This window comes from Equus asinus, chromosome 21, assembly GCF_041296235.1.
Source record: "Equus asinus isolate D_3611 breed Donkey chromosome 21, EquAss-T2T_v2, whole genome shotgun sequence".
In the NCBI taxonomy this organism is placed as follows: domain Eukaryota; kingdom Metazoa; phylum Chordata; class Mammalia; order Perissodactyla; family Equidae; genus Equus; species Equus asinus.
In genome coordinates this window covers 32469695-32482266 of record NC_091810.1, presented here as the reverse complement: position 1 = coordinate 32482266, position 12572 = coordinate 32469695, and the positions used below count along the sequence as shown (strand labels likewise).

At 37.4% G+C, this 12572-nt stretch overlaps 1 protein-coding gene across 2 annotated transcripts in view; it reads right to left on the bottom strand.

The window, feature by feature from the left end:
* The window catches only part of TMF1 (TATA element modulatory factor 1), a 28849-nt gene extending 18031 nt beyond the window's left edge, over window positions 1-10818 (bottom strand). The window contains exons 1-5 of one of the 2 annotated variants that reach the window (XM_014836086.3): window positions 10396-10818; window positions 6443-7653; window positions 4404-4507; window positions 3631-3757; window positions 1024-1129 (exon numbers count right to left, since the gene is read on the bottom strand). In XM_014836086.3, the coding sequence (XP_014691572.2) occupies window positions 1024-1129; window positions 3631-3757; window positions 4404-4507; window positions 6443-7653; window positions 10396-10537 (1690 nt within the window). In that variant the 5' untranslated portion in view covers window positions 10538-10818. Of the gene's footprint in view, window positions 1-1023; window positions 1130-3630; window positions 3758-4403; window positions 4508-6418; window positions 7654-10395 lie in introns of both variants that reach the window. The other variant, XM_070492260.1, reaches the window with a different exon arrangement.
* Window positions 10819-12572: the final 1754 nt, after the last annotated feature.

The window sequence follows — 12572 nt, the reverse complement described above, 5'->3', positions numbered from 1 at the left end:
TTAATTATATTTTAGAATGTGTTTAAAAAAGGCATAAAAAGGGACTAGAAGAAATTCATAGTTCCTTATAAAACTGGATTATGATCTATTTTTTCTTTCTTTGTACACTTTCTATAACCAAAAATTTCTGTAAATAGAAAGTATTATTCCTTTAACTATAAAAACTGCAATTAAGAAAAGAAAAAGTGGGCCAGCCCAGTGGCACAGCAGTTAAGTTCCCACATTTCGCTTCTCAGCGGCCTGGGGTTCGCTGGTTTGGATCCCAAGTGCAGACATGGCACCGCTTGGCAAGCCATGCTGTGGTGGGTGTCCCACATATAAAGTAGAGGAAGACGGGCATGATGTTAGCTCAGGGCCAGGCTTCCTCAGCAAAAAGAAGAGGATTGGCAGCAGTTAACTCAGGGATAATCTTCCTCAAAAAAAAAAAAGAAAGAAAATAAAAATAAAAATTCCCTTAACCACCCTTCCCAAAACCTCCTGCTTTGCTAGCATATTCTATAAAGAAATTAATTCAGTGCCCATTTGTAATGATTTATCTCATGAAGGATCTTTAGTTTCCACAATCTTGATAATTATAAATCTTTTCATAAAGTGCTTAATAATTGAAAAATTAAAACAAAAATACAAAGAAAAATTCACTATCAAATGCCAGAACAATACCATATAGCACCCAAGCCAGAGATTCAGATACTATATAAACTCCAGAATTATAACTTTGAAATATCTTGGTTTAAATGACAGGCTCCAAGACCTGTTACAAGCACTATTAGGGAAGTACAAACTTCTGTTTTTCAGAGGTTTTTTTTACCTCCTTAGAAACAAAAAGCTACATACATATATCTCTGCCTTATACATCTTACTAGTCCCTATTCTTCCATAAATTGTCATCTATCATTTCTGAGGTTTAAGTCCAAAGCTTTCTTGCTTCTGGTATTTTTTACTACAAAACAGCAGCTAGTCATGTGGCAAGTACTTTTCCTGTTCTTACAATATTTTTCATAATCAACGGAATACTTTACATACCTTCTTCCATTAACCCTTGGATCTGCTCATCTTTCTCTTTCAAAAGGTCTGCAGTTTCACTACTATTTAATCTAGTGGCAAGTTCTTCTTTCATATTTTTGATTTCCTAATTAAGAAAAAAACTGTAAATTCCAAACGAATTACTTCCATTCTAGGCATGTTTTTAAAGTTTTTTCCATATTCAAAGAAGTCATCAATAATCACATTCTTGGTAAGAACCCCTAAGTTTTGTTCAGTTAACCTGAGTTTATTACTTTGGTTAATTAAGACCAAGTAAACAGCTCTGAAAACAACATATAATACCTGAATTCAGATATAAACAGGTTTTAATATGGAAGCACAAATGAGAATACCCTTCTTCACTAACACTACATATGTATTCTACAAGTTAAGCACTCTATTTGGAACGACATTTCAAACACTGCATGTCTTCCTTTGTCACTGTATTTCTTTCTCTCATCTAAAACTCACTGCACTTACTAGTGTGTTGTGACATGAGAGGGAAAACATGACTATAAGGTTCAATCTACTTTAATAAAGCAGAGATTCAACAGAAACAAGTCAAGATAGTTTGTCTTTTAAAACTGCAATGGAGAAGTATGGTGATGTGAAAACTCTCTTATGACTTAAAATTTGGTTTGAAGCAATGCTCTAAAACCAAACAATAGCTGAAAACAACTAACATTTATTAAGTATTTAAACCATGCTTTGTATCCACTATCATTTAATCCTCAAAATAATCCTATGAGGGAGGCACTTGTATTATTCAACTACATGAAGAAGCAAACTAAAAAAGACTGAGTAAACTTTGAAGGTCAGAGAGCTAGTAAGAGGTAGATTTATGACTTGAACCTAGGTCGGTAAATTCCCAAAGCCCATGCTCTGAACCATCCACAACAATGCCATCCATTTTCCAACTGTCAAACTTTGATTCATCCGTTAGCGTCCACTAAGAATAGCATGTCTTCCACGAGACCTTCCTCAACTCCCCAGGTCAGAATTCATCCTCTATGATACTATTCCAAACTGCTTATCCATCTCTCTCTAAAACTTATTTCATTCTGCCTAGTACTATATAGTTGTTGACATTATCTGTCTTTCATCACTAGAAAAGCAAATTCTTCACTTAAGGCAATTCAACTCACCTTTGAATTTCCTATGGATCCTAAGAGGGGGTGCATAAATGGCAGTATACATAAAATGTGTCATATGTATTAAAACTTAGAGTTTAAGTCTTTCCACCTTTAATTAATGGTTTGGATCTATTTTATATCTACAGTTCAAAGTGCACTACAGAAAAGAAAGATTACTTAAAATCTAATTTCTTGATTAGACTGGTCCAGATGGAATACAGCAGGGACAGGAAGAGGTAAGTTGGTTACGTAGTCTCAGGTTATTGTTAGTGTCTGAAACGAGCTAGTGGAGGGCCAGCCCTGTGACCAAGTGGTTAAGTTGGCACACTCCGCTGTGGCAGTCCAGTGTTTCGTCAGTTTGAATCCTGGGCGGGGACATGGCACCGCTCCTCAAGCCATGCTGAGGCAGCGTCCCACATGCCACAACTAGAAGGACCTACAACTAAGAATATACAACTATGTACTGGGAGGCTTTGGGGAGAAAAAGGAAAAAAATAAAAAAATCTTTGAAACAAGCTAGCTAATTAAAGCAACCAAGCAGATGGCAGTATATGATATATTTCTTTTGTGTAAGAGTATACACAGAAATTAGAAATATTAACATTAACATTGGTCAAGAAAGGGGAAAGCAACCTAACTGAGAAGGGAAAATGCTGACAAGTGTCATTACTAATAATTGGAATACAAGCAATAATTACTAACCTTAGTTGGTTACCAACTTCTGAAACAGCCAACTATTCCAAATTATAAGAATTAGAACAATGGTTTCCAACCAGGAGTGATTTTGCTTCCAAGGGCAAAGGGGACATCTGGCAATGTCTAGAAACATTTTCAATTACAACTGTTGGGGGACTGGGGTGGAATATGGGGAGGAGAGGGTGATACTGGCATCTTGTAGGTAGGGCCCAGGATGCTGGTAAACATCCTACAATATAGCAGACAGCCCCACACAACATAAAATTATTCAGGCCAAAATGTCAATCATGCTGAGGTTAAGAAATCCTGCATTAGAATAAGTCAACACTATGCCTCCCAAGAGGGAGTCACTAACCATTAGAAATTTTTATTTTAAAATTCCTTTGACTTGAAGAAGTATATATAATATTTTGAAGTGGGAGGAAAATAACAAATGAGAGCAATGATAAATTTTAAAATTTATATAGAATCACTTAGATTTAAGTGCTATTTATTTTGATGGAATTATCATTTATAAAAATTATAACGATCCTTGCTATGTATCTTGCAAGGACTTACACATAAATTATACAAACAAGTATTTGTTTGGATTTCTTTAAATTAGCAAAAATCTATAATTCTCAAGATAATGAAAAATCTACAATCTAAGTTTTAATATACTATATAGTATCCTTTTAATGTTACTTATCTTTTTTCCATTACCAAAATACTATGAATGCATTCCTCAAAAATCTATGTCTCTATAGAGTTTAATTAATATTATTTAAACTTCCATTACCTTTTTAGCAGCATCTCTCTCTTTGCAGGCTAGCTGAACTTTCTTTTCTGCTTCTGCAATTCTCTGAGTAAACTCAACTTTCAAGGAAGAAATGCTGCTGCTTTCTTCTTTCACTCTGAACATTTCACTAAATTTAAAATAATATTAAGACTGAGGATATTTGTTTATTTATTCCCAAGTTAACAAGGTGAGTTCAGTTTGCAAAAGGAAAATAACACTGTCTTCAACACACACCTTACTAAAATAGATTAGTTTTAGCCCTGTTAACTTTTAAGAGAAAAATCATCTGCTTAATTTAGTTTAAAACAGCTCAAAGAAAACCCGTTTGAAAATGAAAACGTCACCAACAGTTGATATACAGAAATAAGAAAAAAGTAAAATTTTTCATTTTTTAATCTTTTTGTGTCACATTTTACCAACCACCTCCTTAAAGCAAAGCAATACTTAGTATTTTTTAACTATAACATCACAGTTTTCTTTAAATACATGTTTTAAATCTCTAATACTAAAAGATGATTAATAATAAAGGGAAAAAGGTTTTTTGTGCTTTTCTTTGCAAAACACCTCTCTTCAATGCCAAAGGTAACATGGTAAAGATAATCTGAGGAGAGAAGTAATCTCTAAGATTAGAATTGAAATGCTATATAATTTTCAATAATTATAAACAAGTTAAATTATAAAACATTTTAATTTCAACAATATCTTTAAATAAAAACACAGTATATGGGCATCTACAAAATGTGTAAAATTATTCACATTTGTAAAATACTTACTCTTTCAGATTGTCATAAGCTTCTTCTAGAAGTGCTTTTTCTTTACTAAGAGATAATAGCTGAGCCTCCCTTTTATCCAGTTTCTCATTCAGAAATTCAACTGTCTGGATAAGGAGAACACACAAAAGTCAAACATTTAACTTTAAGAGACCATTTTTACATGCAGGTGATGAGTTATAAAGGTAATCTAATCACTATAGTAAATAAAACAGATTTATCTCATTAAAAAAACTAAAAACAATTTGGGAACACAGTGGTTACAGAACAACAAGAACTCATACAGAGCTAGAGAGCTGGTAGGAGAGTATAAATTGGTACAACCACATAACTGGTGGGAGTATAAATTAATAAAACCACTTTGGAAAACAATTACGAAATATCTAGTTGAAGATCTACATACCATTTAATGTAGAAAATTCTACTTTTAGGTATGCCTTAGAGGAGAAAACTCTTGCATAAGTGTACTAGGTAACAGCAAAAATCTAGGAACAGTGTGCATGTGCATCAAAACAGGAAGGGACACAGACGCAATCAAAAAAGATCAAAGAGGAGCTTCAAAGCCTCTAGTGATGTTCCCTATCTTAGCTGGATAGTGGCTATACAAGTGTCTGTTTTTCCACATTATTCTTTAACACAAACATGTAACATGTAACTTCAGTATGATATACTGCATTTAAAAAATAATTTTAGAAAAATCTATAGGCATATAATTAAAAAATCTCTAGAATATATCAGTATAAAGCTAAATTAAAAGGAATGCTTAGAGGGGCTGGCCCCGTGGCCGAGTGGTTAAGTTCGCGCGCTCCGCTGCAGGCGGCCCAGTGTTTCGTTGGTTCGAGTCCTGGGCGCGGACATGGCACTGCTCATCGGACCACGCTGAGGCAGCGTCCCACATGCCACAACTAGAACCCACAACGAAGAATACACAACTATGTACCGGGGGCTTTGGGGAGAAAAAGGAAAAAATAAAATCTTAAAAAAAAAAAAAAAAAAAAGGAATGCTTAGAATATCTCATTTCTTAGGTTCTGCTGAAGCAGTGATCAACTTGTGAATGAGGGGAGGAATGGTGCCTAAAAAAAACCTACAGTCTTACCTGAGTTAGGTCTAAATTAATTTAGAAATGACTTACCTTCCAGAAGGTATACCATAACTTTAGCATGGCATTTTGTTTGTGAATAATATTAAACCTAGGTAACAGAATCTGGCACTTTTTTTTATGTTAAATAATTCAACACATGGCACTTACAGGACATTTCTTCAAGACATCCTATATCTCAGAGGAGTCTAGTAAAGATGCCAGATCCAACTCAATTTCTATATCTAAAAATCATAGGGAAAAGCCACAAGTGTGACTTAATGTTAACGAATTTACACCATTTTTCTTTTATAGGTATTAAGGAGAAGCAATTTGTCAGTCGTAAGCAATGCCTTTGTTCCTTGGACATTTCCCTTTCTTACTCCTGTAAAACACCTATCAATAGAAAATATCAAAAATAACATAAAAGAGAAAACAAACTGAAGCAATTAATAACAACAGAAAAACATCAATTATTAATCTGAAAACTAAATTTTTCATTTAAGATTTGCTGCAAATAATGTGAACGTGCAAAAATTTTTTTGCTATTAAGAAAAACCATATAATATTTAGATTTGTTTTAGCACATTTATCTGCAAAGGAGTCGAAGATATACCTTAACATAAGAAGACAGTCCTTTGCAAAGTGACAAACTAATGAGCATAGCATAAGAGAATTTTAAGGTCATAAGGACTCAACAGTAAAGACATAAGATGGAAACTTTTTTATGCTCTATTAAAATATCAACTTATTCTACCATAGTTGCTCTAGAGAAATTTCAAACACATTAGTATCAATAATTATTCAAGTTTAAGGTCCTGAATGTCACACTTACGTGGCAAAATGCCTACCAATTTTAACAGTACAAATCATTATGCATTACTGAATATTTAATAAACAAATGGTTTAATCTCTGAAAAGCATATCCAAAACTCCCACTCCCCTTCTATTTTCTAGAGTTACCTTGCAAACATCTTCTTTCTCAGAAAGTGCTTCTGGCTGACTTTCAGCAGCTTCGCCCTCCTCAGCCACCTTGTCTAAGAGAGTATGTCCTTCATTTATTGGCGTAGAAGAAACCAAGATATCAGGCTGTTCACAGTTAACAGGAGTTGCACTTCGTCCACTTTCTTCCATTTCTGTGTCCTCAGTGGGTATAATTAACGTTTCATTTACTTCTTCTTCAGATTTTCCTTCAACAGATTCAACTATCTTATTCTTTGGAGTTGAAGGATTAACTATAATAGGTACTAAAGCATATCCCTTGCCTGACAATTCATCATCTGAATTGATTTCGCTTACACTACGGCTATCTAATGACTGTACACTAAATGAGTCTATTCTTTCAAAAGCATCAGATGAGCAGCAACTCTCAGTGAGTTTCTGGAAATCATCTAAACGATTATATTCAGGACAAGCAGATGCTGAGAGAAGCTGAAAAGATGTCTGCATTAAGTGAAGACTTGATTTTGAATCTGTAGTCTCTTGTCTCGAACTTGCTGAGCTCTCACTTATTACACTTTCATGATCTAAAACTTCAATGTCACTGGTGGTAGAAGTACCTGATGAGAAGGTACTAACAGGAGGAGAAGGTGTATTGCTCTGTCTGTCTTCGTGCTTTTGTTCCTTAGGTTCCAAAGCCATGTCCTTTGTTTCTGCTGTGAGAGACTGTGTGGACATATTAGATATATTTTCCCTAGTGGTTTTCACAGTAATTACACTTTCAGATACTTTCAAAGGTACAGTTGACACCTTTGTATCACATTCTTTATTAACAGTTTCTTCATGCTTGCCTTCTGTTTTAGGTGATGGAGTAACTACTGCCAGAGTTTCCTTCAATACAACACAGGGAGAAGAGTCTTTTACTTTTGACTCAGTTGTTTCAGTTGTTCTTGACTGTCCAGTGTGCAAGGATTCCTGTAAGGTACTTTTCACTTCTTCTTCTGGTCGTTGAGATTTGGCTGGTGGTTTTGATACCACTGGACCCTTCTGAATGGTCTGGACATCCGTTGGAGAGAGAAAGACACTGAAGAAATTTTCAGATTCATCTACCACTGTTCTCCGAACTGGCTTTGTAATTGCTTTAGGAGAGGCTACCGGTTGACTCTGAGGTTCAGTGCTTGATTTTAATCCCCAGGTTGAACTATCCCATCCTCCACTGACAGGGGGACTTATTCCTTTGATAAAAAATTATTAAAAAAGATAAAATCACATACATACGACATTAATATTATAATCATTATTATAAGGCAATATAAATATAAATTTAAAAAAAAAGAAAACCTATGGAAAACCACCCATAATCTGCACCTGTTAAACTCCTTCCTTACTACATAATTTAGTTCACGGTTAACTTTGGGCCTTAAAGAAGAAAACCGATATGGATCTGCCCAAGAGGAACTAAAAGCAAAGATAAAAGACAAGACTGGGCCTGGCCTACTAGAAGCAAGTATATTACTCCCTCCCACAACAAATTAAGAAAGTAATGGCATATGTTAGATACCCACACTAAGTCCAAGATACATATGACGCATCTCACATTAACGGGCAGTATCCTCATTTATAGGTCATGTGCAGTTATGGCAAATTGACCCCACCTTCTATTCAGTTAGTTTCACACTAATTTTATTCTTGTAACATCAATAATAAAACATAGTTATGAGCTAGACAAAGGGTAGCACTCAAAACTGAACCCAAGATCCTGGTGACAAATGTCCTTTTCCAAAGATCTGATTAAACTGATGAGAACAGTAACTTCTAGAGGACAAATTCATTTTCATCCACTTAATGACAAGTTCATTCTCCAAGTCCCACTCTCCAAACCTACTCTATGAGAAAGTTTTGTTCTCTTCCTAAATTCCAAATTATGTCAGCAATTAGTAGAAGGTCAATACGAATTTCAGAAATGTGCACATTTTTAGAATTGCTGCTTTTTGGTATAGATGCTAGGATTTTTTTAAGAACACTAAGGAGAAAACATCTTCTGAGTAAAAATAGGTAATTATATCAGTCATAGAAATACACACTACTAAAACCCCCAATGATAAAAAAAAAAGCATATTTGTTAAAATATTTAAAGCATTTATTTTTAAAAAATTCTTCCTTTTCTAAATCCAAATGTGGCTGAACACAAATCCTACACAATTAGAAGTAGGGGGTGGGTGCCCAGCCGGGTGAAACAGTGGTTAAGTTCACCGGTTCTGCTTGGGTGGCCTGGGGTTCGTGGTTCAGATCCCAGGCGCCCACCTACACACGGCTCACCAAGCCACACTGTGGCAGCATCCCACATACAAAATAGAGGAAGACTGGCAGAGATGTTAGCTCAGGGACAATCTTCCTCAGGCAAAAAGAGGAAGACTGGCAACACTGGCAACGATGTTAGCTCAGGGCCAATCTTTCTCACCAAAGAATTTTTTAAAATAAAAAAAAAAGAAGCTGGTGGGAAGAGCACAAGTGCCTAAAAGGTCCTAAAACTATCAAGCCCTATATTAAAGTCTATCCTTTAATACAATTTCAGAGGTATATAGGAAATTTCAGGTTGGGGACACAGTTTTATATCCATCCATTCAGTACACGAAAACAATGAGAAGAGGAGAAAACCAAAATTAAAGAGGAAAATGTAACAAGATTAGGTCTGCTGATTAGTTTAAGTCATCTTAACAACAGAAGTCAGATATGCCTCTTGAAGAATGTTTTATATAAATCCCAGGATTATCTGATATTTACTTAAATTACTCCATTCTGAACACTGCTCATCTTTGAGTGACAGCAGTGTAAAACACAGATGATCAACAAACATTATAGCATTTCACTAAAATCTGAGTCAATTCTGTATAACTTATTCTTAAAAATGAATTATATAGCACCATTCCAGCCCCAGGTTTCATAGAACAAGTATCCTTATATTTAAAAGTTACATTCTGTCTCCTCCAAAGTGTGGGAGACATACAAAAAAGGAGGTTGAGCTACTCCAAAAAGTTCATGTAATAGCTTGTAAAAAGTAAGAGGAGCATCACACACCCACACACACACGGACCAAAATATCTTAAAATGAGGGACCTTAAATATAGGTCCTGACTTTTCAACGATGTAAAATCAAAAACAAACCAGAAAGGAGTCCTCAAGAAAACTTACTCCTTTTCACAGACGTTCACATCCCTAAAACTTGCAAAGCTTTACCCCACACACCAAAATGCTAAACTGTTCCTTAGGCTTAGGGCCAAAAGTACCTGAAGATCCCTGAAAAATGAAGCTCGACCAATCTGACAAACAGAGACGTAGCTACTGGAAATAAAATGTGATGCAACCGCAAAATCTTGGGCCACAGTTTCCACGAGTAACATCTCCAGCATATTCTACCCCTGGCGCGCTGAGTGGCCTAAAGGAAGTTACTTAGCCTTTCTGAGCCTCGATTTCCTCTCCAAGAAAACACGGATAGCAACGAAGGAAGCTCGAAGAGCTATTTTGAAGATGAGAAAGCCATAAAAAAGCACATTAAGGAGCTCGCAAGCACGAAGTGCTCACTCACTGTGAGCGACTGTTCTTCTGTCCCTGTTGATTAACTTCAGATCTTGGCTCTGAACAGCGCCCAAAGTGCGCAGCAATTCGAGTTTCGGGAAGGCTGTGTTTGGAGCTGCGTCGGGGGAGGGCTTGGGGACAAGACAACAAATCAAGTCCCTGTGAGTCGAGGCCGGCAGGATCCGCATCCAGGGCCACAGGCAGAGAGGACCGTGAGGCTGATTTTAACCCAGGAAAAGAACAAAGTCCCCCTTGGAGACAAAAGCAGCGCCTGAGGCCGGGCTGGGGAGCAGTGACTTCCCGGAACCCTCCGCGAGGACGGCGCCCTCGCGACCCACTTCACCTGCCTGCCTCCGGGGACACGCCTGCGCGGCCCCGGGCCCCGCTCCCCTGCCCCTTACCCGGCTCTCCATAGGGAATGGTCTCGGCCCAGGCGCTAGGCTCCTCATCCTGGATGTCCAGCACCCTGTCGATGGACTTCTGGGCCTGGGACAGGGCCTGCTTGGCGAAGCTGGAGAGCTGGGAGGCGTTGAACCAACTCATCTCCCCTCCTCAGCCGGCACTGGCGGCGGCAGCACCCAGCGGGAAGGCCGAGGGCCAGGCCGACCGGCCTCAGGCCCGGGGAAGGGTGTAGCGGAACGGCCTCGCTCCCTTCTCTACTCGCCTAGCCCTGTCAGTGGGAGGCCATGACCCCAACAGGCTCCCCCGGGTCCGGGAGGTTACCCTCAGCCCCTTCCGCACAGCTGAGACGAAGGGCCCAGACTGCGCATGCGCGAGCTTCTTCCACGTACACAACCACCGAATCCGGGAGCCCAGAGTTCCGTGGGTAGACGGAAGAACAGAAGAGGGACGTTGACGTCATATCCGGGAGCCCAGGGTTGCCATTAGTTACTCAAGAACGCGGAACGGTTTCTATTGACACTGATTCCAAGCTTAGCGCTGGCATTCTGAGCCACGGGAGAAACTATGGCTACCAGCCAAGGCTGACTCTTCCAGGAGAAATAAGCGACTTTTCATGTGGATCCCCTCCTAGAAAATAACTCACATACTAAGAGGTAGCACCTTGCCAGTAAAAAGTGCAAACAAAGGGGAGTTTGGGTCTCACATCCTCTTACTGCTTTGTCTCAAATATTTAATCAGTTGTATTAACTTGGCCTAAAGGAGGAACCCTAGGTTTAGGTTTCTCTAAAAATACTGAACATTTTATAAAAGACCTGATTCAGCCCACCTGATGGAAGTAAAAAGCTGTCTTCCAAAATGAGTTACAAGTTAGAACAAGGGTACAGAAGGCGCAATCTCCCCCTCACAACACAGGTCCACTCTCGGCCCCAATCAAAACCAACCTGGGAAGCACTATAACTATTAATCTATTAATGTGTATTGTGCATATTATTTAAAATACAACTTTTTCGGCATGCACTTTTCAAACATTTAGCTATACGTAGAAATCAAATTGGCCTTCCTAATCTAATCAATAGTTATGTTTGGTTTGGCTCCCATAATGTTAAAGATAAAATTCTACCAACATTTAAAAGGCTAATTTCATATAAAAATCCAGATTTTCAGCTGATTTTGAAAAATACGAATACCAACATGGCACAGTCAGCTGGAAGGGCTGCCCCTTTTGACAAGTAATTTTCACTCCAGTTTGCCACAGACCTCACTAATCATACTACCTCCTCTTATTACATCCTCCCTGCTGCAGTTATTTACTTTACCTGCCTGTCCCCTATATTTGAGTATTTTACTCCACTGCAAGTAACTTTGCCATAGAAGAATTATTTTTCTTTCAAAATCAGATTTAAACTCTGCCCTTGAGAAGTTATGATCTTCCAGGAAGTTTATTTAACTTCAGTAAAAATTTGCATGTTGAAACTCTTACAATTTAGTAACCTACAGGTAGTACTAAATAACTTGGTAACTTCAAACAGCTTAGCAAAGTACTAAGGAGGAGGTTTGAGGCAGATTAGGGTTGGAATCCCTGTTCCAAGACTTCTAGTTGTACACTTTTGAGTAAATTACCTTAACTTTCTAAAACTATTCACCTCTCAGATGGAGATACTCACAAGGCTACTCTACAGCACCTGTATAAAGCAGGTGCTAAATTTTAGTTCCTGCATGTTCAAAAATTTAAACTGAATTTGTAACTTTTTAAATAAAGCGTATAAATTTATCCCATATGATTTTATAATGAAACAAGTTATTTGTCAATATGGAGCTAGAAAGAATAACAATACATGAAAATTTAACCCAGTGGCATGTAACCACAAAGCTTTTGAGTAGAAAACTGCCATTTAAGTCAAAAACAAAAAGTGAGAACATGTATTGCATTTTCCCATACTGAGACACTAAAACTCATTTTTCAGTACTTCTTAATTTTGTTTTAAGCCTTAGTTATTTAGGGAAGAAAACAAAAGGCACTGTAAGAGACCCTAGTATAAAAATATAGTTATTCCATTTCATTACATTATGTTGAGCAAATTAAATTAAATCAGTATTTACTGTGTCAAAAGCATTAATTCAGGGTCCATAAAAATTTTGTATTAGTAATTCTGCTACACATTTAAAAACTATTCCT